We start from the raw sequence: 23017 nt of genomic DNA, 5'->3' as shown, positions 1-23017 counted from the left end.
GTTGGCGCGCGCGCCGGCCTTACCCTTGCCGCGGGCCGTAAAGCGCGGAAGGTCGCGGGCCCCTGCGGTCCCGGAACTTCCCGCTCTGCGTCCCGCCCCCTCCCCATGCCCTGTCCCCCTTTCCGGCCGGCGCAGACCCTCTTCAGCCGTTGAGTCGCGCTTCACTTCGGCCGGGCGTTGCTGAGCGCGCTGCCCGCAAAGCCGCGGGCCCCTGAGGTAAGAAGGCGGGCTACGGTAACCTGCCGGTCCGGGCGGCCTCGTCGTCCCGTGCACTCGTGCGTCCCCCACCCCCCTGCCCTCTGAGCTTGGCCTCCGGCTCCCGGTCTTCCTCCTGGTCTCTGAGGCGGTGCGCTTGGGCGCCAGAATTCAGCGAGCGGAGCTGTGCGGGCTCCGGGGATCCGCGCCGGCTGCCCGGGGCCTGCGCGCGGGCTCTCCCAGGGCGGCCGGGCCTCGGGGCTGGCTGCCGCTCGGGCGGGCGCGCACCTGCTGTCACAGCCAGCTGTGCTCTTGCGTCTCTGCAGGTGGCATTGCTTTCCCACCGTGAAACGTCAGAGACTAAGCCAGGGCGGTGGGGCTCCCGGGGGGCGACTTGAGGGGACTGTTGTGTCTGATCCTGAGGCTCCAGGCCACGCTCTCCAAGCCGTCTTTGAAGATTTATGCAGTCCGGCGATGTGGTCCAGAGTCTAGTTGTAAAGACATCCTTTTAAGTGTCCGCTTTTTGGTGGCGGGGACTTGTATCATTTTCTTAAACTCTATTGAGCATCCGGTTCATTTGCTGAAAAAAACAAAACAAAACAAAACACCATCCTGAATCCGCAGGATCATACTGTTCAGAGGCAGATTCTGTTGCTTTTAAACGTGTCTTGGTGATTCCTGTGAGCTACGTGTGGGAGATCGATCAATCTACATTCTGCCTTCATTCTGTGGCTCGAGCTGTTTCCAGAGGAAGAGTTCAGGAGTTGTTAAAACTGTCAGTGTTTTTGTCTTTTAAAGACAGTGTCTCGCACTGTAGCCCAGGCTCACCTGGAACCTGGGACATTGCTCCTGATGCAGCGTCCGCTGTGGTGGGAATTACAGGTGTGAGCACTTAATGCCAGGATAGGGCTGTCACCATGTTGTGTACGATCTGAGCGGAATCAGTCTGGGTCTTAAGGTTATTGGATGTTATTCTTACTAGTGGAGATACAGTTATTTTCATGAATTTCAAGACTTGCTGATGTTTCATTTTGAGTGAGTTTGAGGTCTTCAGTGCCTGTTTTCCTAGCTTTACCTTCTTTTTCTGTGGAGCTTTGCTTTGGTTTTGCTGCCAGACCTTCTTGAGTAGATTCTCATACCTTCTCTTCCTGGTGTACTGCTTTCTTTTTTAAGTTACTTAAAATAAATAAATAGATACGTATTCATTTTATTTCATGAGTGTTTTGTCTACGTGTATGTTTGTGCACCATGTGCTTGCTTGCTGCCCACGAAAGTCAGAAGAAGGCATTAAACTCACTGGAATTGAAGTTACAGACGATTGTGAGGCCCCCCACCCCCCGTGGTGCTGGGAATTGGACCTTGGCCCCCTGTAAGAGCAAGAAATGCTCTTACCCATGGAGACATCTCTCTAGCCCTCCCTTCATGGTGCACTTTTAATCCCGTGTGCCCTCATCTCTTTACTCTTGAAGGTCATGGTGAGGGCAAAGTCAACCAACAGTCTTTTTCTTGGCCTTAACAGGCTGGGCATTGAGCTTGGTGTATTCTTTCCTGAAACTCATGTTTTCTCTTTTCTTTCTGTCTTGCAGAGGGAGCATAGATTTATTAAGGAAAAGTGAGAGAGACCTCTGGAGGATGGGAGGGGTTCTCTTTCTCTCTTCCTCTCTCCATTACTCCCTTCTCTCTCTCCACCTTGGTCCCGTACCGCCCCCCCCCCCCCCCCAGCCTCTGAGTTCAGCTTTGACATCAGGTACCCATTTGTATTGTTTGACTCCTCACATTCTCCTCGTTCGTTCTCTCTCACACACCGTGCCACTAAGACCACAGGCCACTCCTTCCTGCTCGCAGGCAGGTTCCTGGCTCGCACCTCTCTGCTGGAGCCTGTCTTCTACCCCAAGCCTTCCCATCCTTCCCCAGGGTGATTTTAGTGTCACCATGATGCACAGCCTGACCCAAGAATCCTGCACCCTGAGCTTCAGATCTGTGTATCAGGTGCAGAGTGGCCACGCCCACCTGACCCCACAGGGAAAACCCAGCACATCCCAACACAAACACATCTCCTTCCCCTCCATGCTTCCCACACTGTGTCTGTCCCCAGTGGCTCCACATACTATAACTCAGAGTGTCACCGGGTTTCTCCCTCTCTCATCTGTCTTCTCCAGTCACCACTCAGGACGTTCCCTGTAGTCTTCATCCTAAATCTCACACAGATCCAGCCACTCTCCAAACCCCCTGCCAACATATGTGGAAGCTTCTGGACTTCTACTTTCACTGCACACCTTTCTCCCCTACGCCTTAATTCACACACAGCAGTGAGGGAACAGGCTTCCATAATGGAAATCTTATTTCACTGCCCTTCTCACAACCTTCCAGAGACAGGCAGGAAAAAGTCAAAACTCCTTACTACCCGGTGCAACACTTTTCACAATCTGCTTTATCTCTGGCCTCACTGTTCTTCTTGCCTCTCAAACGCTCACCAAGCTGGAGCAGACTACTGGCAGCTCCTCAAACAAGTCAGGCTTAACTCTCTCCTCCATGTGCAGGACCTGTGTGCACTGTCTAACTGCCACCGTTCCTGCCACTTGCCTGCCAAGCAGATGTATCTCTTCAGAATGCAGCCTAATCGACGCCTATCTGATAGTGTAGCCTTTGGGTAAGGGAGACTTCTGTGTCCTCCCCGGGTATTCTGTACTTCTCCCAGAACAGAACTTTTCATCCTTTCCAGTTATCTGGAGTCCAGTGGGGGATCCAGGCTGGACAAGGACATGTAAGTGTTACATCTCCTTACATCTATCGCCTGCATGAGTTTGAGCATGTTTTGGTGCATCAGGTTCCTTATTTGTTACATGGGCTAGAAGTATCTATCTCTCATGGTTATAGAAAGCACATAAAACACAGCACATTCACACAGACACAGCAAATTCAGTGTTGTTGGTAAGAAAAGTGTTAGTGCTGTGTGCGGTAGGGTCAAAGCCTGTTTTTGTTGCGCAGGGATGTTTTCTGCTTATTAATTTACTGAAAAGTGAAAGATGGATTTTTCAAGTTTGTATTTATTTATTTATTTATTTGTTTATTTATTTGGGACAGGGTCTCACTACATAATCCTGGCTGGCCTGAACCTTGCTATGTAGACCAGGCTGGCCTAACTCTATGCTGGGGTTAAAGGTGTAGTCCTACCATGTCCAGGCAGAATGGTATGTTTTTAGTGTAGGATTGGTATGAAACACAAGGTCTCAAGTACTGGTCAGTGGTGGGTTCTGCCTCATTCATTCACCCAAGAAATTCTGACTTTCTTTCCCTTTCTTTCTTTCTTTCTTTCTTTCTTTCTTTCTTTCTTTCTTTCTTTCTTTCTTTCTTCCGTCTTTGTACATAGTCCTTACTGTCCTGGGATGTATGTAGACCAGGCTGGCCTGGAATAAAAGAGATCCAGAGGTTGGCCATGGTGGTGCACGCCTTTAATCCCAGCACTTGGGAGGCAGAAGCAGGTGGGTCTCTGTGAGTTTGAGGCTAGCCTGGTCTGCAAAGTAATTCCAGGACAGCCAGGATTGCAAGAGAAACCCTGTGTTGAAAAACAAAACAAACAAACAAACAAAAAAAACAAAACAAAAAAAAGAGAGAGAGATATCCAGAGATCTGCCTCCTTCTGCCTCTTGAGTGCTGAGATTGAGGTGTATGTTACCACTCCCACCCTCAAGAATAAATTTTTGTTTAAAAAACTAAGTTGGGGCGCTGGAGAGATAGCTCAGGTTAAGAACAGTGGCTGCTCTTCCAGAGGTCCTGAGTTCAATTCCCAGCAACCACATGGTGGCTCACAACCATCTATAACACCACCTGCTGTCATGCAGGTGTACATGCAGGCATATGGGCAGGCCAAATACTGTATATATAACAAGTAAATCTTTAAAAATTTAAAAAATATATAAAAAATACAAAATTCAGTTGGGAGCTGGGCGTGGTGATCCTCGCCTTTAACTGCTGCACTCTGGAGGTAGAGGTAGGTGGATCAATGTGAGTTCGAGGCCAGCCTGGTCTACAAATAGAGTCCAGGACAGCCAAGGCTACACAGAGAAACCCTGTCTTGATAAAAACCAAATGAAAACAAAAAATTCACTTGGGGAATGCTCTGAGATGGCTATGTTTAAAAGCACTGGCTGCTCTTCAAGAGGACGTAGGTTCAATTCCCAGCACCCACATGGTACCAACCATAGTCTGTTCCAAGAGAATCTGGTGAGGTTTTTTTTACTTCCTTGAGTACTGCATATAATTGGTGCACAGACAAATATGGAAGCAAAACACCCATACACAAAAAACAAAACAAACAAGCGAACAAAAAAACCTCTGAGCACTGGGGAGGCAGAGGCAGGCGAATCGCTGTGAGTTTGAGGCCAGCCTGATCTACAAAGTGAGTCCAGGATATGCAAGGCTACACAGAGAAACCCTGTCTCCAAAACAAAACAACCTCTGAGGTAGAACTAGGGTGCTGGTGTGCACCTGTAATCTTGCCACTTTAGGATGTGGATGTAGGAAGATTAGGAGCTCAAGGTTATACTTGGTTACATAGTCTAGAATATGTAAGACTTTTGTCTCAAAAAGAACAAGTACAAAACCCATCTGTGCCCATTGTCTAGTCACTAAGGTATGAGGAAATTGGAATTTAGGGTTTGGATGGTGGAAGACATAAATTTCTAGGAAATTACCATGCTCTCTGATATTGATGATTGTGATATGGGAACTGCTAGTTACTTTCTGTGTTTCAAAAAAAATTTAAAAAAAAATTAGATTACCTAGGAGGGGCTTGAGTGAATTACCATGCTGAGGAGAATGGGCAAATGGCAGGGAATCATTGATTGCAGGGTATGAAAGAGGCCGGTGGATTGGGCTCAGGTACAGACAAGGCAGGATGAGGGGTTCTAACATTTTTGGAGATAGTGCTGTCAGCCCACTGAAGGTTTCAGGATTGAGCTGGGAGAGCCTGTCTGGTGAGGGAAGAGAGAAGAGCATGCTGTGGGCTCAGAAACCCTAAGTAGAGATGCTTAGAGGTTTCCATGTTGTATCCTGGATCTGGTACACTGTGTTAAGCTGAATCACAAATCGTTAGGATTTCTGTTATGGTGATTAAACACTGTGGCCAAAAGCAACTTGGGGAGGAAATGGTTTACTTCATTTTACAAACCTCAGGTCCATCATCCAGGAAAGCCAGGGCAGGAACACAGGGCAGGAACTGATGGGAGGCCATGGAGAAGTGAGTGCTGCTTATTGGTTTACTCCCATGGCTTGCTCAGCCGGCTTTTTATTTGTTTGTTGATAGTCTTTCTCTATAGCTCTGGTTGCCTGTCAACTTGCTATGTAGACCAGGTTGGCTTCAAACTCAGAGAGACCCACCTGCCTCTGCCTCCTAAGCTGGGATTATATGTGTGAGTCACCATGCCTGGCTGCTCAACCTGTTTTCTTAGACACCCAAGACCACCTGCTCTGGGTTGGCGCTGTCTACAGATGAGTCCTCCCACATTAATCATTAATCAAGAAGATATATCACAGACTTGTGTTTAATCTGATAGGGGTATTTGGTAGTTGAGATTCCTCCTTCCCAAATGACTCTGGTTTGTGTTAAGTTGACATAAAACCAGCCAACCCAAGGGTCTTTTCCAAGCATGACCCAGGTGGTAATGGTTGATAATGGAGGAGGAAGGGCACTAGAACAAGACTACATTCTCTAGGAAGAGCTGTGTTTCCTTTGGGACTGGAGATGGAGAAAATGTTAGTAAAGGGTGGGTATTTAGTTTGGAAGTGTGGCCTAGAAGGTGCAGTGGAGAATCTTAGGTGAAGTTGGGTTTATAGATAGAAATTTAAGGTTATATGAAGATGAAACTTCAGAAAACTACTCATGTAGTGAAGTTTTATGTTGTTATTTTTGTGTGGGGTTGTTTTGAGACATGCTTATATGTAGCCCAGGCTGGTCTACGTTTAAAATCTTGCTTTAGCCTCCCACGTGCTGGGACATAGTTGTGCATCACTGTACCAGACTGAGAACCTTGAGATAGAGCCCAACAGGAAGCAGAAATGATAATTGGTCTTCATTTGCATGGGATTTCTCTCTACGCCCTATTTGCTAAGATTGCAGTTCTGAGCGGTGGATGCCTTGGCTGCTCTTATAGAGGGTCCTGGTTTGATTCCCAGCATCCACATGGCAGCTCACGACTGTTTGTAATTCCAGTCCTAGTGGATCTGACACCCTATTCTGATCTCCTCAGGGACCATGCATACATGTGGTACACAAATATGCATGCCAAAACACACACACACACACACACACACACACACATACACACACACACACATTTTAAAAATAGATTGCAGTTTTGGGAGAACTGATGGTGTGTTTGTGTCTTTGACTTTAGGGGACATGGACTAGTGGAGTGTCTGTAATTCCAGATGCTGATAGTGGAGGTGGTAGCAACTTTACTGGCAGTGTGCTGCCCTGATTCCCACATATATGCTATCCTGTGTCTTAAGCTCTTTAATGCTGCCATAGTAGGTCAGCCTTTAGTTTCTTTCTTTCTTTCTTTCTTTTCTTTTCTTTTCTTTTCTTTTCTTTTTTTGAGACAGGGTTTCTCTGTGTAGCCTTGGCTGTCCTAGACTCGCTTTGTAGACCAGACTGGCCTTGAACTCACAGCGATCCCCTACCTCTGCCTCCTGAGTGCTGGGATTAAAGGCGTTCTTTCTCAGTTCCGGCTACCCAGCACCTACTTAATTCTGTATTGCCACTCTATCAGGTATGAGATTCAGACCTGTTCTGTGGGCTTGAGTGTATGTGTGGTTCCTATGTCCTTGTCTCTGTTGAAACTTTACCCCTCCAAGGCTCAACGTATATCCCGCTTTGAGTATGGTCCTTTTCCTGATGACTTTAGCCTTCATCCTATTATAGTTACTATCTTGTAGAAATATGTACTACTTGTCTGGAAATGATAAGCTAAAACCCCCTTTCTTCTTTCCATGGAAACGTGTCTAATATTTGGTCTCTGCCGCTTCCTTGGGGTGGCCCAGGCCTCTTTCTCTGGTCCTGCCTCTTTTCTTCCTAAGGACTCTGTCCTTTGTTCTGCATCCTCCTGGCTCTTTTGCTGGATCTTTCACACCAGAAGTAGAACAACATTCTCTCTGTTCTGAAACTGTAGTCTCTGTGTTGCTCAATTTTGCCTTGAACTTGCCGATGCTCCTGCCTCAGTCTCTGGAGTGTTGGGATCACATTTGTGCACCGTCATGACTGGCGGTTTTGTCATTTCTGCTTCCAGAACAGTATGCTTATTTTTTTTTTTTTACTTCTCTGACATGTTCAGTCTAAGCTGCTATGTATCCTTGAACTGCTGTAGTATCTTCCTTTCTCATTTTTTTTTTTTTTCATTTACCATCTACTCTTCACCATAGAGCCAGGCCGACTTTTGAAAAACATACAAAATCATTTGATTCTTTTGCTTTGGTGATTTTTTTTTTGGTTTGTTTGTATGTGGAGCAAAATTCCACTTTATTATGGCATTCAAGAACTGTAGATTGACTTCTGCCTGTTTTTCTCATGTTTGTCTTAATCATTTTCTATCACCATACTGAGGTCACTGGCTTTTTTTTTTTTTTTGAGGAGGGAGTCTCTCATCAGATTGGTTTGTCTTACTTCACAGTTCTGCATGTACTTGTCCTTCTGCCTAAGTGTTCACATAGCTGCTTTCTTTTCATCTCTCAGTGTCACTCCCATGCCTCACTTTCCTGACTTTATTCCTAAATGGATTATAAGTGTTGAACTCAGGTTATAAGACCCTGTGGCAAAGCCGGGTGTGGTGGTGCACACCTTTAATCTCAGCACTCGGGAGGCAGAGGCAGGCCGATCATTGTGAGTTCAAGGCCAGCCTGGCCTACAAAGCGAGTCCGGGACAGCCAAGGCTACACAGAGAAAATTTGTCTTGAAAAAACAAAACAAAACAAAAGACCCTGTGGCAAAGTGCCTTCACCCACTAAGCCATCTGACTGGCTCGCTCTTTCTGTGTGTCTATGTCAGTATCTATCTTTAGACAAGATCTCTAACCCAGGCTGACCTGGAAATCCCAGTGTAGCTGAGGATGACCTTGAACTTCTGGGGATCCTCCCTCCTGTCTCCACCCCTCAGGCACTAGGATTATAGGCTTGTACTGCTAGGCCTCGTTTAGACTCCTCTTCCTTTTCTTCTTACTCTTCTGTTTTCAAGACAGGGTTTCTCTGTGTAGCCCTAACTGTCCTGGATTCACTTTGTAGACCAGGCTGGCCTTGAACTCACAAAGGTCAGCCTATCTCTACCTCTTAAGTGCTGGCATTACAGGCATGCACCACATCTAGTTGTTTTTTTTTTTTTCTTTCTTTTAGCAGAATTTGATATTTAGATCCTCAAATATGTTGAATGAATAGCTGTTGTTCTTTTAAAAATTTATTCATTACTTTTATGTGCACTGGTATTTTGCATGTATGTATGTATGTGTGAGGGTGCTGATCCTCTGGAACTGGACTTACAGCCAGCTGTGAGCTGCCACGTGGGTGCTGGGAGTTGAACCCAGACGCTCCTTTGGAAGAGAACAGTCAGTGCTTTTAACTGCTGAGCCATCTCTCCAGCCCACTATTGTTCTTTATTCAAACTTTTTCTCATTAGTCCTGAGAACTGATTTAAATGGAATGAAATGTGTTTTTCTTTCTAGTTTGGATTCTGTGGATTTTCTTAGCTGAGTGACAACATATCTTCCAGGTGGTGATGCTTTACCGGTTGTTGTCGATCATCCAAAGACAAAGAACTAGCCCAGGATGGCAGAGTTGGTCATCAGCAAGAAGCAGCACATCCGCCGCGGAGGCACATTCTATAGCTCTGCCTGCCCAGGCCCAAGTGGTCATCTGTGGGGGTGGAATCATGGGTACATCCGTGGCCTATCACCTCTCCAAAATGGGATGGCAGGATATTGTTCTTTTGGAGCAGGGCAGGTAAGGATCAAAGTGACGTGACTTGGGGTTTGGCTGCAGTGACAGTGTAGGGCTTCTTCACTCCCCATCTTTTTTCCATGTCATCTATGTAGCTAATGTAATTGTTGCTCGCTAGTGTGAGAAGACCCAAGGACTAGATTTACAGCAGTTAAGGGAACAGGGGACCCAGGTTTTGTTCTCAGCACCCACATGACAGGTAGAGCCATCTGTAACTCTAGATCCAGGGCATCTGAAACTCTCTTCTGGCCTCTGGGCGTGAAGCTCACATGTGGAATGCAGATATATCTAGACCAAACAGCCTATATAGACAAATAAATAAATGTTTAAGAAATTAAAAAAGACTATTGGGGGCTGGAGAGATGGCTCAAGGGTTAAGAGCACTGGCTACTCTTGAGTTCCATTCCCAGCAACCACATGGTGCCTCACAACTACTTATAATGTGATCTGGTGCCCTCTTCTCGTGTGCAGGCATAAATGCAGGCAGAGCACTGTGTATGTAATAAATAAATAAATCTTTTTTTTTTTTTAAAGGCTATTATTGTATGTCAGTGTGTGTATATGGATGGTTCTCTCTTTCATCCATGTTTTTAGGGGCAGGTAAAGATTTTGTTTGTTTTTTGAGACAGGATTTCTCTGTGTAGCCCTGGCTGTCCTGGACTCTCTTTGTAGACCAGGCTGGCCTCGAACTCACAGAGATCCACCTGCCTCTGCCTCCTGAGTGCTGGGATTAAAGGCATGTACCACCACTGCCTGGCAAGATTTTTTAAAACTGATTTTGTGTGTTTGTGTACGTGTACATGACTGCAGGTGCCACGGCATCAAATAAGCTGGAGTTAACAGGTGATTGTAAGTTACCGAATGGGTGCTGGGAACTAAACTCAGGTTCTTTAGAAGAACAGCAAGGTCACTTAACCACTGTACCATCTCCCCAGTCCTTTGTGCTCTTGTTTATTTATTTTTTTATTTGTATGGCAATTTTGCCTACATATCTGTCTTTATATAGCACATACATGCCTGGTGCCTGCGGAGGCTAGAAGAGGGTGTGTTGGAAAAAACTACTGGAATTAGAGTTACAGATGTCTCTGAGCCGCTGTGTATGTGTTGTGAATCAATCCCAGGTCCTCTGCAAGAGCAACATGTGCTCTTGACTGCTGAGACAAAGTGTTATGATGCTGTTTTGGCTGGCCTGGTACTCACAGAGATCTGCTTGCCTTAGCCTCCAGAATGCTGGGATTAAAGGTGTATGGTGTCATGCCTAGCTGGAGTTACAGATACTTGTGAGCCACTGTGTGGGTGCTGGGAATCAAACCTGGGTCTTTTGTAGGAACAACTACTGCTCTTAATCTGCTGAGGCTTCTGTAGCCCTGGAATCTGGACATATATCCATAGGCACAAGTGAGTCTTTCTAACAGTATCTTGCATCTATGCTCCAGGCTGGCTGCTGGCTCAACAAGGTTCTGTGCTGGCATCCTGAGCACTGCTAGGCATTCAAGCATTGAACAGAAGATGGCCGATTATTCAAACAAACTCTACCATCAGTTAGAGCAAGAAACAGGGATCCAAACAGGTAAGGTAAGCAGGTAGTCTGCTGCTTTTTCATCTTCCTGTCTCCAAACCCTTACTGTACTCCGTACAGTATTCTGGCTGTCTGATCTGGGTGTTAAGACTTGCATTTGGTATTTTCCTCAAGCCAGATTGTTTCTTTGGGCAGGTCATGCAGCTTATCTTCACCTTCTTTACCTATAGAATGAAGAGATTGCATTTAGTAATCTCAGGACATTTTCAGATTCTGTAACACTCTTTTTTTTTGGTGTGAGTGTGCTTAACTCAGGGCCTGCAGATTCAGTCATTATTGTCATGATATGAAAGTTTTCCTAGCTATTTTTTTAAGTATACTTCACTCATTTAAGTATAGTTAATGGAGCATTTAGCTCCTAAACAAAGAGGAGGAAGAGCACATCTTCAGGTGCTTAGCAGTTAAACCATAGTTCAGCTCATAAACTTCACCAGTTAACATTATGAAATACAGAAGCACATCGTCTGTATAGTTAGGGGAAAGAAGACCTAGAATTGTACATTAAACCGTATTATAATAGTACTGGGAACTAGTGAGGAGGCCAGCCAAGGGGATGTAGGGAGAACGGCTGAACTGCTGCAAGGACAGGGATGCTCACAAACAGTATGATCTCACTTGATGACAAAATGGGAAAAGGGACTGTTAGTTGGGACAAAATTGTTGGATTATCCAGAGACTAAGTACAGCTCAGTTTTCTAGGTAATAAAATGAAATATTGGGTTGTTTGGGTTTTTTTGGTGGTGGTTGTTTGGTTTTTTGTTTTTGGGTTTTTCAAGACAGGGTTTCTCTGTGTGGCCTTGACTGTCCTGGAATCACTTTGTAGACCAGGCTGGCCTGGAACTCACAGCGATACACCTGCCTCTGCCTCCTGAGTGCTGGGATTAAAGGCGTGAGCCACCACTGCCCACCTGAAATGCTGTTGTTTTGTTTGCCTCTCCTAGTCCCTACCCTGTGGGAACATCACCATTTCCTGTGGGGTAACTGAACTTGGTCACCAAGGACTCTGAAACGAGCTTAGTAAAAGTAGTTCCACAATATTGCCCATGATTTTTTTGTTTTAATTGAATTTTTCTTTTTTTCTTTTTTTTTGAGACAGGGTTTCTTGTTCTGTAGATCAGGCTGGCCTCAAACTCAGAGACCTGCCTGCCTTTCCCTCTTTTTTTTTTTTCTCTGTTTTACAAACTTTATTAGACCTGGAAAAGGGGGGACAAACAGCTCCCTCTTTTCAGTCCACAACTATTTGCCGTTGCCATTGAGGGGACGGTTCACATGGTCAGGGGAGGACAGAAAGGCCTTGATCGTGAGCACTGAGATGGGCTACATAGGCAAAGAGCAGAGGGAAGTTGTCCAGGCAGCCAGGGGCCAGGACCTGGTGGATCAGCAGCAGGTCCAGCAAGTTGTAACTGGCAGAGGAGATCTGGTCACCCACGATGAAGGCTTTGCCTCCCTGGTTCTGGGACAGCAACATCTCAAAAGGCTTGAGCAGGGCTTCACATAGTCATCTTTACCATCCTCATATTTGGTGTGGATGAGGGTGATGTATCTGCAGCAGAGGTCCTCCCCCATTATTCACCATAGCCACCAGGACAGCCTGCCTCTGATCTTACCCATAAAGCCCAGATGCCTCGAGATGGCATTGGATTGGTACAGGGTGAGGTCTCCATCCTCAACTTGGGGAGCTGCCCACACAGACAGGTGGGCTTGAGCAAGCCTTGCGTCCATTTGTCTTTTGCTCACCACCTCGTCTTTCCAGCTTTAGCCCTGGCCAGCCAGCAGCATGCACATGGCCTCATGTTTCTCTGCATGTTTCTTTATGCAACCCTGGCTGTTCTGGAACTCAGAGATCTGTCTGCCTCTACCTCCTGATGCCGGGACTAAAGGGTGTGCCACCACCGCCTGGCTGAGATTCTCTGTTAAACAGTATATGGGCTGATGATACAGCTCAGTGAGTAAATATGCTTGCTGCCAAGTCTGACAACCTGAGTTCAATACCTGGGACCTCACATGGTAGAAAGAGAATTGACCCCCACAAATTGTCCTCTGACCTTTACTCAAGTATTGTGGCAGACATAAGCTTCTTCTACCAAAAAAATAAATAAAAATGTAATAATTTTTAAAAAGGCAGAGAGCAGTATACATGTGTAAACTACCATGATACTTGTTGCTGTTTTTGTTTTGTTTTGTTATTATTATTTGTTGCCTGTATGGTGATGCTCTGCAAGCTTCACAGTAGGCAGGGGAAATGATCACGAAAATATAAGACCGAAGGGGCTGGAGAGATGACTCAGAGGTTAAGAGCACTGTCTCTTTTTCCAAAGGTCCTGAATTCAATTCCCAGCAATGACATGGTAGCTCACAACCATCTATAATGAGATCTGGTGCCCTCTTCTGGCATGTATATGTAATAAATAAAATATTAAAAAAAAAAAAAAAGACAAGACTGAAACTCAGCTCAGTCCAGTTTTACTGTAATCAGTGCAGGACGGGGACTGCTAGAGTCTGGCCCAGATCCTTTTTCTTTAGCCATATTTAAACACAGCTCAGTTTTGGAAAAAAAAGTATTCATATTCAGATAACAATTAACTCAGTCCTAAGTACACCAAAGTATAAGACATGTTTACATTGAAATTTTTTTGGTTTTGTTTTTTGAGACAGGGTTTCTCTGTGTAGCCTTGACTATCCTGGACTCACTTTGTAGACCATGCTGGTCTTGAACTCACAACGATCTGCCTGCCTCTGCCTCCCAAGTGCTGGGATTAAAGGCGTGCATCGCCGCCGCCACCACCTGGCACATTGACTTTTTTCCCCCTTGAGACAAAGTTTCTCTATGTTCATTTAAATTAAAAAAAAATTTTTTTTAATTGGCTTTTTGTCAAGACAGGGTTTCTCTGTGTAGCCTTGGCTGTCCTGGGCTCAATTTGTAGACCAGGCTGGCTTCGAACGCACATTGATCTGCCTGCCTCTGCCTCCCAAGTGCTAGGATTACAGGCATAGCCTGCCACACCTGGCTACATCTGTCTTCTTTCACCTGAATGGGCACTGTGGCCTCAGAGATAGTGCCCAGTATTTAGGGTCGAGGGATCTTGACAGGTAAATAATGCCTGTGCGTGTCAGGATTGGCTTGGCTTGGCCCTAAGATAAGATAGAAGTCACTTAGGCTGTTGTAAAGCAGGAGTTTATGGTCTAAAGGCAATGCTCAAGATTTAGGGGTAAAGGGTCTAGGATAAGTAAAAACATAAATTCTGGGAGGTAGGGCAGCAAAGGATCAGCAGGTTGTAAAGCTCCATCATTCCTGGCATCCCAGCAAGAGCAGCTAAGCACCTCGTTCCATTGAAGAGGTGAGCTGTGTGGTTAACTGTCCTGGCTTGTCCAATGCTTATATGTGCGCAAGGCCCTTTTGCCCTCTACATGTATGCAGAGGTCAGGTCTCTACTTTGACTTTATTGAGGCAGGGTGTCTTATTTGTGCCACTCTGCATAATCCAGGTTAATTAGTTTACCAGCTTCTGGGCAGTTCTGCTGTCTTCACTTCCCATCTTGTCATAGAAATGCTGGAATTGTCTATGGCAGGGTTGGGACTGGTTAGTACTTGGATGGGAGAATGACAGATGCTAACCAGTGAATCCAACTTTTTACAGAATTCAGGGGTGCTAACTCAGGTTCTCAGGCTTGCATGGCAGGCACTTTTCAACCACTGAAGCCCTTCCTCTGTTTTTGTTATTAAAGTTGGAAGACACATGTGTAATATAAATTTATTTATTTATTTTTGTTTTTGATTTTGTTTTTCAAGACAGGGTTTCTCTGTGTAGCCTTGACTGTCCTGGACTCAATTTGTAGACCAGGCTGGCCTCAAACTCAGTGCTCTGCCTGCCTCTGCCTCCTGAGTGCTGGGATTAAAGGCGTGCGCCACCACAGCCAGTTTGTGTAAATTTAATGAGAAGGATATGACCTTGAACTCTGATCCTCTTGCCTCTGCCTCCCAAGTTCTGGGATTAGAGATGTGTGTCATCACAACCATGGTTCTTCCATTGGCATGTGACACCATTTTGTCAAGTAAGTGGAGCCAATATGACTAAAAGTAGTAGGTGCAGATGTAGATCAGTGGTAGAGACTTTGCCCTGAGTTTGTTCTTTAGTGTAGAAAATAAAAAATAAAAGTTAAAGTTTTTACTGAGTGATGTAAGATGGCTGAGGAAGGTGCTTGCTGACAAGTCTGACAACATGAGTCCAATTCCTGGGTCCTTCATGGTGTGGGAGTCAGGGGTTCAGGGACAGCCTGGAAAATTTGAATCTTTTAAAATGAGAGAGGAGGGAGAGGGAAAGCGTGAGAGTGCAAGAGCACAGGCTGGTGAAATGGCTTAGTAGGTAAAGCTTCTTGTCATGCAAGGCGGACATCTGAGTTCAGTCCTTGAACCCACAGTGGAAGGAGAGAGCTGAGCTCTGAGAAGGTTGTTCTCCAACCCGTACACACAGGCTATGGCATTTGTATGGCTACTCATATCCATCACTTAATAAATTAATAATACATTTTTAGTTTTGACTTTTTTGAGACAGGGTCTCAAGAATGTATCCGTGGCTAGACTAGAACTTACTATGTAGACCATACTGGCCTTGAACTCTCAGAGATCCACCTGCCTCTGCTTCCCAGGCGCAGGGATTAAAGGCCTGCGCTATCAGGTCTGGCCATAAAAAAGTCAGTATGAAAGAAGGTGAGCTAGAAATGGCATGAGTCTTGGTTTCAGAAGACCTTCCCATCTGAAGGAATCAAACTTTATTAAATAACTCAGTTCCAGGACCCTTCCAGCTGTAGACAGGCTAGGGATCCAGAATACAGGGAAGCGGGAAGAGCTGCCCCGCACATGGCTGCCTCTTCACTGCCCACTTGCTCACTACTGAACGTTCTAAGAAGTCCACTTGGCTTTGTTTAGGTAGCAGCGTGTACTGGGGAGGGAGTGGGGGTCGGTCTCTATGAGTGGCTTTTTACCAAGGATGTGCTCCCGCCGAGACTAAAAGGGAAAGAGGTAAAGTATCTAAAAGGAATAAAGAAAGGGAGGAGTTCTTGCCCTAGCAAGACTTTTAACCGTAGTAACTCTTATTATTATGATGATGATACTTTTATATATGTTAAAATTCTAGTCGGTTCTCACAAAACTTTGAGCTGTCTGTCAGTAGTTATGTGTCTGGTCTTGTAAATTTTGCTAGAAGCCCAAAGGGAGCAAATTCACTTACTCAAGGATAGTGAGTGGAGGCCCTAGGATTTATACAGGTCTGACCTATAATGTTAGTGGATCCCACTGGACTGCTCACGTGGTGGACTTTTCTTACAGGTTACTTAAGGACAGGCTCAATCTCTCTGGCCCAAACTCAGGACCGGTTGATCTCTCTAAAGCGTATCAACTCAAGGCTGAAGTACGTAAGAGACTAGATACCCCTCTTGGCTTTGCACACTTGACCTCTGCCAAGCCCCAAACTGTCATTGTCCCCTTGTGTTCTGTGGCAGTGTGATAGGTATCCCTTCTGAGATCATCTCCCCGAAGAAAGTGGCTGAACTTCACCCTCTCCTCAATGTGCACGATCTGGTGGGGGCCATGCATGTTCCTGAGGATGCAGTAGTGTCCTCTGCTGATGTGGCTCTTGCCCTGGCAAGTGCTGCTTCACAGAATGGTGAGTAGGTCTTTGTGTATCAATTAATTAATTATATTATCATTTGCATGGGCTTGGGAAGAAGAGAGTGTATCACAGTAGGTAGCAACACCAGCTTAGGTTTGGAGAAAGAAAGGTACGGGTTATTCAGTTTTCCAGTTTTGGCCACTGCACTGTATTTTTTTCAGTAGTATCCACTGAATATTTTTCCTCAACATCATTTTTTTCTTATTCTAAGGAACTTCTTGTGCTGATTATTAGTATATGTCAGACTTATGAGTCTTTGCCCCTGCACTTGAGAAGTGCCAAGGCTAGAGAAAAACTTGGGAGTTTAATCTGTAGCTTAAAAATGTGATCCAGAGTAAATCAAAGGAAGTCTTACATATATTTCATGATCCATTGTAGTGCTGAGAAGTGAGCCCAGGGCTTTGGGCATGCCAGGCAGGTGTTCTGATACTGAGCTGTAGTTTTCTTTGTTGTTGTTGTTGTTTTTTTCCTAAAGATTTATTTATTTATTATTAAGTATACAGTGGCTCTGCCTGCATGTACACCTGCAGGCCAGAAGAGGGCATCAGATTTCATTATAGATGGTTGTGAGCCACTATATGGTTGCTGGGAATTGAACTCAGGACCTCTGGAATAGCAGTCAGTGCTCCTAACCTCTGAGCTATCTCTCCAGCCCTTCTTTGTTGTTTTAAAGTAGGGTTTTACTATGTAACTCAGGCTGGTCTGAAACCTCAGACTTAGAAGTGCTGGAATTTTGTTTTTTAAATAAAAGTACCAACTCCACTTCTTTAGTGTCTCTTTAGAGAATCCGCTTCAGAGACCTTAATTTTGTCACTCCGGAGGTAAAGGCAGGCAGATCTCTCTGGGTCCGAGGCCAGCGTGGTCTACCAGGTGAGTCTAGGACAGCCAAGGCTGTTGTTACACAGAGAAACTCTGTCTCCAAAAACAATAACAAAACAAAACAGAGAGTTTAATTTTGTAACATCAAATAATTTGCCTTTTTTTTTGGTTGTTATTTTTTGTTTTTTGTTTTCCAAGACAGAGTTTTCTTTGTGTAGCCTTAGCTGTTTTGGAACTTGCTCTGTAGACCACGCTGGCCTAAAAACTCACAGAAATCCTCCTGCTTTTGCCTCCTGAGTGCTGGGATTAAAGGTGTGTTCCATCACTGTGTGGCTAATAATTTGCCTTTTTTTTCCCCTTTATTTTGGAACAGGTGTTCAGATTTATGACCGGACAAGTGTTCTTCATGTGCTGATCAAAAAAGGTCAAGTTACTGGTGTGGAGACAGATAAAGGACGGATTGAATGTCAGTATTTTGTCAACTGTGCAGGTCAGGTAGGTTGGCAACAGTACTAGGTTTAGCTTTCTTTAACTTGGACTTTTTGCTGAGATGAAAGATTATCATTTTACTGGTTAATGAGACACCAGGTACCACACTGCTTATTTGGACTGGGTAATCCAAATTGTATTTTAAACCAGAAACCTACACTTAGTCCTCAGATACAGGCAGCTGCTGTAGTCCTTTTTTCCACACTGAGTAAATAAAGGAGTGCTGTCTTACTCAGAAGGCCAGCAAATAGGCATCAACACGAATCCATTTTACAAACTCAAAATACCAGAACCATGGATCCAATTTCTAGAAAGTAAGCTGCTTCTACTTCTGAGGCAGATTGGTCATTTGCTTTCCACTCTACAGTCTGAAGGGGACCTAGGAAACACTTTCTGCTCTGTAAAGTGTATTTAGTAATTGGCATTTGGGGTCTCTAGATGAGACCAGGCATTTTGTTTATAAGGCCTCATTTGACTGCGAACTTTATCTTCTTTTCATTGAAAAAATAATTTTATGCTTTAAAAACAGTAGTATTGCCTGCTCTCCTAGTACTTGAGCTAAATAAAGCAGGCTGAACTTGACTTCTTGTGCCTGACACTGTGGCAGGAGCACTCTGAAGCCACTTGGAGTTAGTTCAAGAGGCTGAACTTGCTCATTTGTTTTTCTGTTCCTCTTCCCACCTACAAACTGTCCATTGTAGTGGGCATACGAGCTGGGTCTGTCCAACGAGGAGCCTGTTAGTATCCCGCTACATGCCTGTGAACACTTCTACCTTCTGACTCGGCCCTGGGACACCCCTCTGCAGAGCAACACACCAAGTGAGGACTTGTTCTTTCTTTTTTTTAAACAGTTTTATCTCCTTGCTAGTATTCTGTCCTTTGAAAGGAAGCCTTTTCATTAAGGACATGTTATGCCTAGAGGACTTTGTTCTTTCCGGAGCCCATTAGAGGGAAGTGAATCTACTCTAACTTTTCTTTGATCACTTATTAGGAAAAGATGGCCAAAAGGAACATGCCATTAGCACTGTTTTGCTTAATTTTTATGAAACAAGCTAATTTTAATCTCTAATAGAGGTCATTGAGAGTTTGGAATATAACTTTTCCTTTTTTAACTTGAGTGGTACAGGTGGATGGGTAGACCATATATTTTTTAACAGTTACAAGCCACCAAAGGGACATGCGGCGGCAGGGGGTGGGGTTTTTTTTTTTTTTTTACTTTCTGAGTCAGGGTCTCATTGTGTCCTGGCTGGCCTGGATCTCACTTTTGTGGGCATGGAGGCAGAGGCAGGCATGCTGAGCTTAGAAGGGTTTTGATACCATGCCAGAGAATGAACGCTGCACCTCCCTTCCTGTTAGACCTTGTCTAGGCACAGTAGCGGTGTATAATATACTAGGCTGTGAGATGCTGGTGAAGCTTTCAGGTTCCCAGGAATGTTTGGGGTAATCAGAGAAACCATCTTATCCGTAATCTTGAGTAAGAAGGTCCTTCCCCATGACCTCCAGTGGGGTTTTAAGTCTATTGGATGCTGTGCTGTTGGTAAAGCCATTCGTGAGTATTTTATTTTTCCTCCCATCTAGAAATCTGGCTGTTCTCTAACCCTTTGTTTTTCTCTTGTCCTACTTCCTTGTCGTTTCTCGTCTTCAGCCATTGTGGATGCGGATGGAAGGATTTACATTAGGAACTGGCAGGGTGGCATCCTGTCTGGCGGCTTTGAGAAGAATCCAAAGCCTATTTTCACTGAAGGCAAGAACCAGTTGGAGATTCAGAACCTCCGGGAAGATTGGGATCACTTTGGTATGTGAAGTAAACGATAATAATGCCTTCTACTTAGCAAAGGTCTTATATTTTTAAGTCATTTTCATGAATAATCTTTTACTTATCCAGGAAGTACAGTAGTAATCATGAAGAGTAGTGTAGAGTGTGCTTGATCCATGGCTACTGGTTAGATTCAGGATTCTATTAGGGTCCTGCTTAATGAATTTTGACTTACCGTCTATTACTTAAATCACTGCTCAAACTTTAGACTACCAGGAGAACCTTCTTTTATTCAGACTTAATGAAACTGAAGAGGTTTCTACAAAGCTGAACTACTAGCTGGGCATGGTGATGAATGCCTTCTTGTACTCCTAGCCTGTGGGAGGCTGAGGCAGGAGGATTGTGGTCTTTATTAAGTCTTTAAATGACTTTATTTGTCTTTATTGAAAAATATTGTATTTACATGGTTATAAATTGGAAAGGTTATGAAAAGATCTCCTAATTTTTCTTCTATGCTTGATATGCTTTTAAAAAAGTAAACTGCTGCTTATGGGAATCTAAACCCTTGTGCCCATCAAACAAGCACTCCTGTTTTTATGTTATTGCTGTCCTATGGGACAGTGGCCAGAGATAGTATAGAACAAAGTGCAAACCTGTTTTTGCATCCATCTCAGTGTAGGAAACGATGTCTTTCATGGAAATGTTAGGTGTCTATAAGATTTTTTTCCACACACCTTGGCCTCTTCAAGATGCCTGCTGTAGCCTTGTGCTACTTTTTCCCGTAGCTCCTTGCCTTTGTAGGGTATGGGTTTTCTTACTCTGAGTGCCAGGCATTTTGCAGGTGTGTTCTGTAATTCCCCCAAGTTTTCTTCTTTCTGATAACTGACCAAATGACTCTTAGAAAAATAATCTCCTCTAGAGAATTTTTTTGAAAGGAGGAGTAAAAAAGTATAAGAACTTGAAAAAGTTTAATTCTTCCCTAAAGGTGAGGACTCTGTTTGGGTTTGTTTTGATTGCTCAGAGCCCCTGTTGAGTTCCCTCCTGCGTAGGATGCCAGTATTGGAGACTCTGGAGATTTTGAAGTTGGTGAATTGCCCTGAGACCTTCACACCAGACATGAAGTGCATCATGGGCGAGTCTCCTGTAGTACAGGGCTACTTTGTCCTGGCAGGGATGAACTCTGCTGGCCTGTCGTTGGGTGGAGGAGCTGGAAAGTAAGTCTTTTTTATGTAGAGTCACCTGTGGACCCCTCAGCTTGCAGGTTCTTTCCTTTTAGATTACTCATTGTTAATATGTTGTGTGGCCAGATAGTAACTGCAAATAATAGTTATAGTCGAGAGTTATTATGTCCAAAGTAGTTACTTTATTCATATTTCATAGTTATTACTAAATAAAATATTTTGGGAACTCAACATTTAGTTAGCTACAGAACCTGTGGGAAAATTAAAAAAAAAATTTTTTTTTTCACTTGTAACAAATGTTAGTGTTTTGATTGTGTAAGGTTAGAAGTAGCCAGGTATGGTAAGTGAAATAAGCAATCAAGCTAGGCAATCAATTTTTAGTTTAAATATAGGTACTTATAAAAATCAGCTGAGGATGGTGCTACATGCTTTTAAACCCAGCTTGGGAAGCAGAGCCAGAGGCAGGAAGATTTTTGTGTCCATGAAGAGAGAGAGAGTTCCAGGCCAGCCAGGGCTACATTGTGAGACTCTGTTTCCAAAAAAAAAAAAAAAAAAAAAAAGGGATTACATGCCTATAATCCCGGTGCTCTGGGAGGCAGAGGCAGATGGATCTTTGTGAGTTCTCACCCAGCCTGGTCTACGAAGTGAGTACAGGATAGTCAAGGCTACACAGAGAAACTTTGTCTTGGAGGGGAAAAAAAAAGCCAGTCACAGAAGGATACAAATACCATACAATTCCGTTTTGTTTCGTTTTTCGAGACAGGGTTTCTCTGTGTAGCCTTGACTGTCCTGGACTTGCTTTATAGCCCAGGCTGGCCTTGAACTCACAGGGATCCATCTGCCTCTGCCTCCTGAGTGCTGGGTTTAAAGGGGTGCGCCATCACTGCCTGGTCATACAATTCCATTTATGTGAGGTATTTAGAGTAGTCATAGAAACAGAAAGAGTGACAGTGGTTGCCAGGGGAAGAAGGTGGGGAGTTACTGTTGAATAGGTCGGTGTCTTAGTTTTGCAAGAACAAATGAGCTCTGGAAATGGATTGTGATAGCGGTTACACAACAGTGTAGATGTACTTAATTCCACTGAGCCACACTTAAAAATAGTTGATCAGTTGGCCTTGCTGTAAAAACAGGACCCCAGCTCTTGGGAGATTCAGGAATTCAAGGCCATTCTCAGCATTATAGGACACCTTAGTCTCAGGCTAAAAAAAAAAAGTTGATCATCTGGATATGGTGACACATGCCTGTAATCCTAGCACTTAGGAGATGGATGGAGGAAGATTGCAGTGAGTTTGAGGCCAGCCTGGACTGCATAGTGATATCTATCTATTTAGCCTGGGTTAAGAGTGAGAAACTGGGGCCTGGCATGGCGGCGCACACCTTCGATCCTAGCACTCAGGAGGTAGAGGCAGGCGGATCTCTGAATTCAAGGGCGGCCTGGTCTGCAAATTGAGTTCGTGGATGGATAGTCAGGGCTGTTACATAGAGAAACTCTGTCTGGAAAACACAAAACAATAAAACAGAAAGTGAGAAACTTTAAAAAACAACAAGAGCAAACAACTCCCCCGCTAAAAAAAAACCCTCCAAAAACAAATTTGAATTTCTTTATGTTAAAATATAGTTGTTTATGTATTCTGTTAGCAAATAAAACAGCAGATTTACCTATGATACATTCTGGCATACCTTTTCTTTTTGATTTTTAAGACAGAGTTTCTCCGTTTAGCCCTGAGTGCTGGGACTAAAGGTGTGTGCCACCACTGCCCAGCTCTTTTTTTTTTTTTAAGGATTTATTTTTATTTTATGTGCATTGGTGTTTTGCCTACATGTATGTCTGTGTGAGGGTGTCAAATCACTTGGCACTGGATTACAAACAGCCGTGTGGGTGCTGTTCCGGAACTCAGGTCCTCTGGAAGAGTAGCCAGTGCTCTTAGCTGCTGAGTCATCTCTCCAGCCCCTCTGTTTCCCTTTTTTATTTATTTTTTATTTTTATTTTTATTTTTATTTTTATTTTTCGAGACAGGGTTTCTGTGTGTTAGCCCAGGCTGTCCTGGACTTGCTTTGTAGACCAGGCTGGCTTGGAACTCACAGCAATCCGCCAACTTCTGCCTCTGCCTCTGACGGGATTAAAGGTGTATGCCACCATGGCCTGTTCTGTTTCCCTTTTTAAAAGAGTTTTTATTTGCCAGGCAGAGGTGGTGCACGCCTTTAATTATCTTCCCCCACCTTTGCCCCATGCACTTGGATCTCTGAGTTTGAGGTCAGCGTGGTCTACAAAAGTGAGTCAAGGACAGCCAGGGCTAAAACAGAGAAACCCTTTCTCAGAAAAAAAAAGTTTTAATTTTTAACTATGT

The 23017-nt window shown here is 44.4% G+C and overlaps 1 protein-coding gene and 1 pseudogene across 4 annotated transcripts in view; one reads left to right on the top strand and one right to left on the bottom strand.

Annotated features, from left to right (window-relative positions):
* The window catches only part of PDPR (pyruvate dehydrogenase phosphatase regulatory subunit), a 42346-nt gene continuing 19329 nt past the window's right edge, over positions 1–23017 (top strand). Inside the window, exons 1-9 of one of the 3 annotated variants that reach the window (XM_084756661.1) lie at positions 1–216; positions 8951–9180; positions 10614–10747; positions 16082–16163; positions 16255–16418; positions 17617–17738; positions 18434–18551; positions 19378–19527; positions 20510–20702. In XM_084756661.1, coding sequence (XP_084612787.1) covers positions 8957–9180; positions 10614–10747; positions 16082–16163; positions 16255–16418; positions 17617–17738; positions 18434–18551; positions 19378–19527; positions 20510–20702 — 1187 coding nt within the window. In that variant the 5' untranslated portion in view covers positions 1–216; positions 8951–8956. Of the gene's footprint in view, positions 217–8950; positions 9181–10613; positions 10748–16081; positions 16164–16254; positions 16419–17616; positions 17739–18433; positions 18552–19377; positions 19528–20509; positions 20703–23017 lie in introns of those variants that run through there. The other 2 variants (XM_084756662.1, XM_084756663.1) reach the window with 2 other exon arrangements.
* LOC311583277 (glutathione S-transferase P-like) lies at positions 11902–14586 on the bottom strand (annotated as a pseudogene). The gene has a single exon. The product of its transcript is annotated as a glutathione S-transferase P-like (transcript).

Source organism: Acomys minous (genome assembly GCF_964271855.1).
Source record: "Acomys minous genome assembly, chromosome: 14".
Taxonomy (NCBI): Eukaryota; Metazoa; Chordata; class Mammalia; order Rodentia; family Muridae; genus Acomys; species Acomys minous.
The sequence above is the reverse complement of the archived record's forward strand: the minus strand, read 5'-3'. Positions and strand labels throughout refer to the sequence as shown.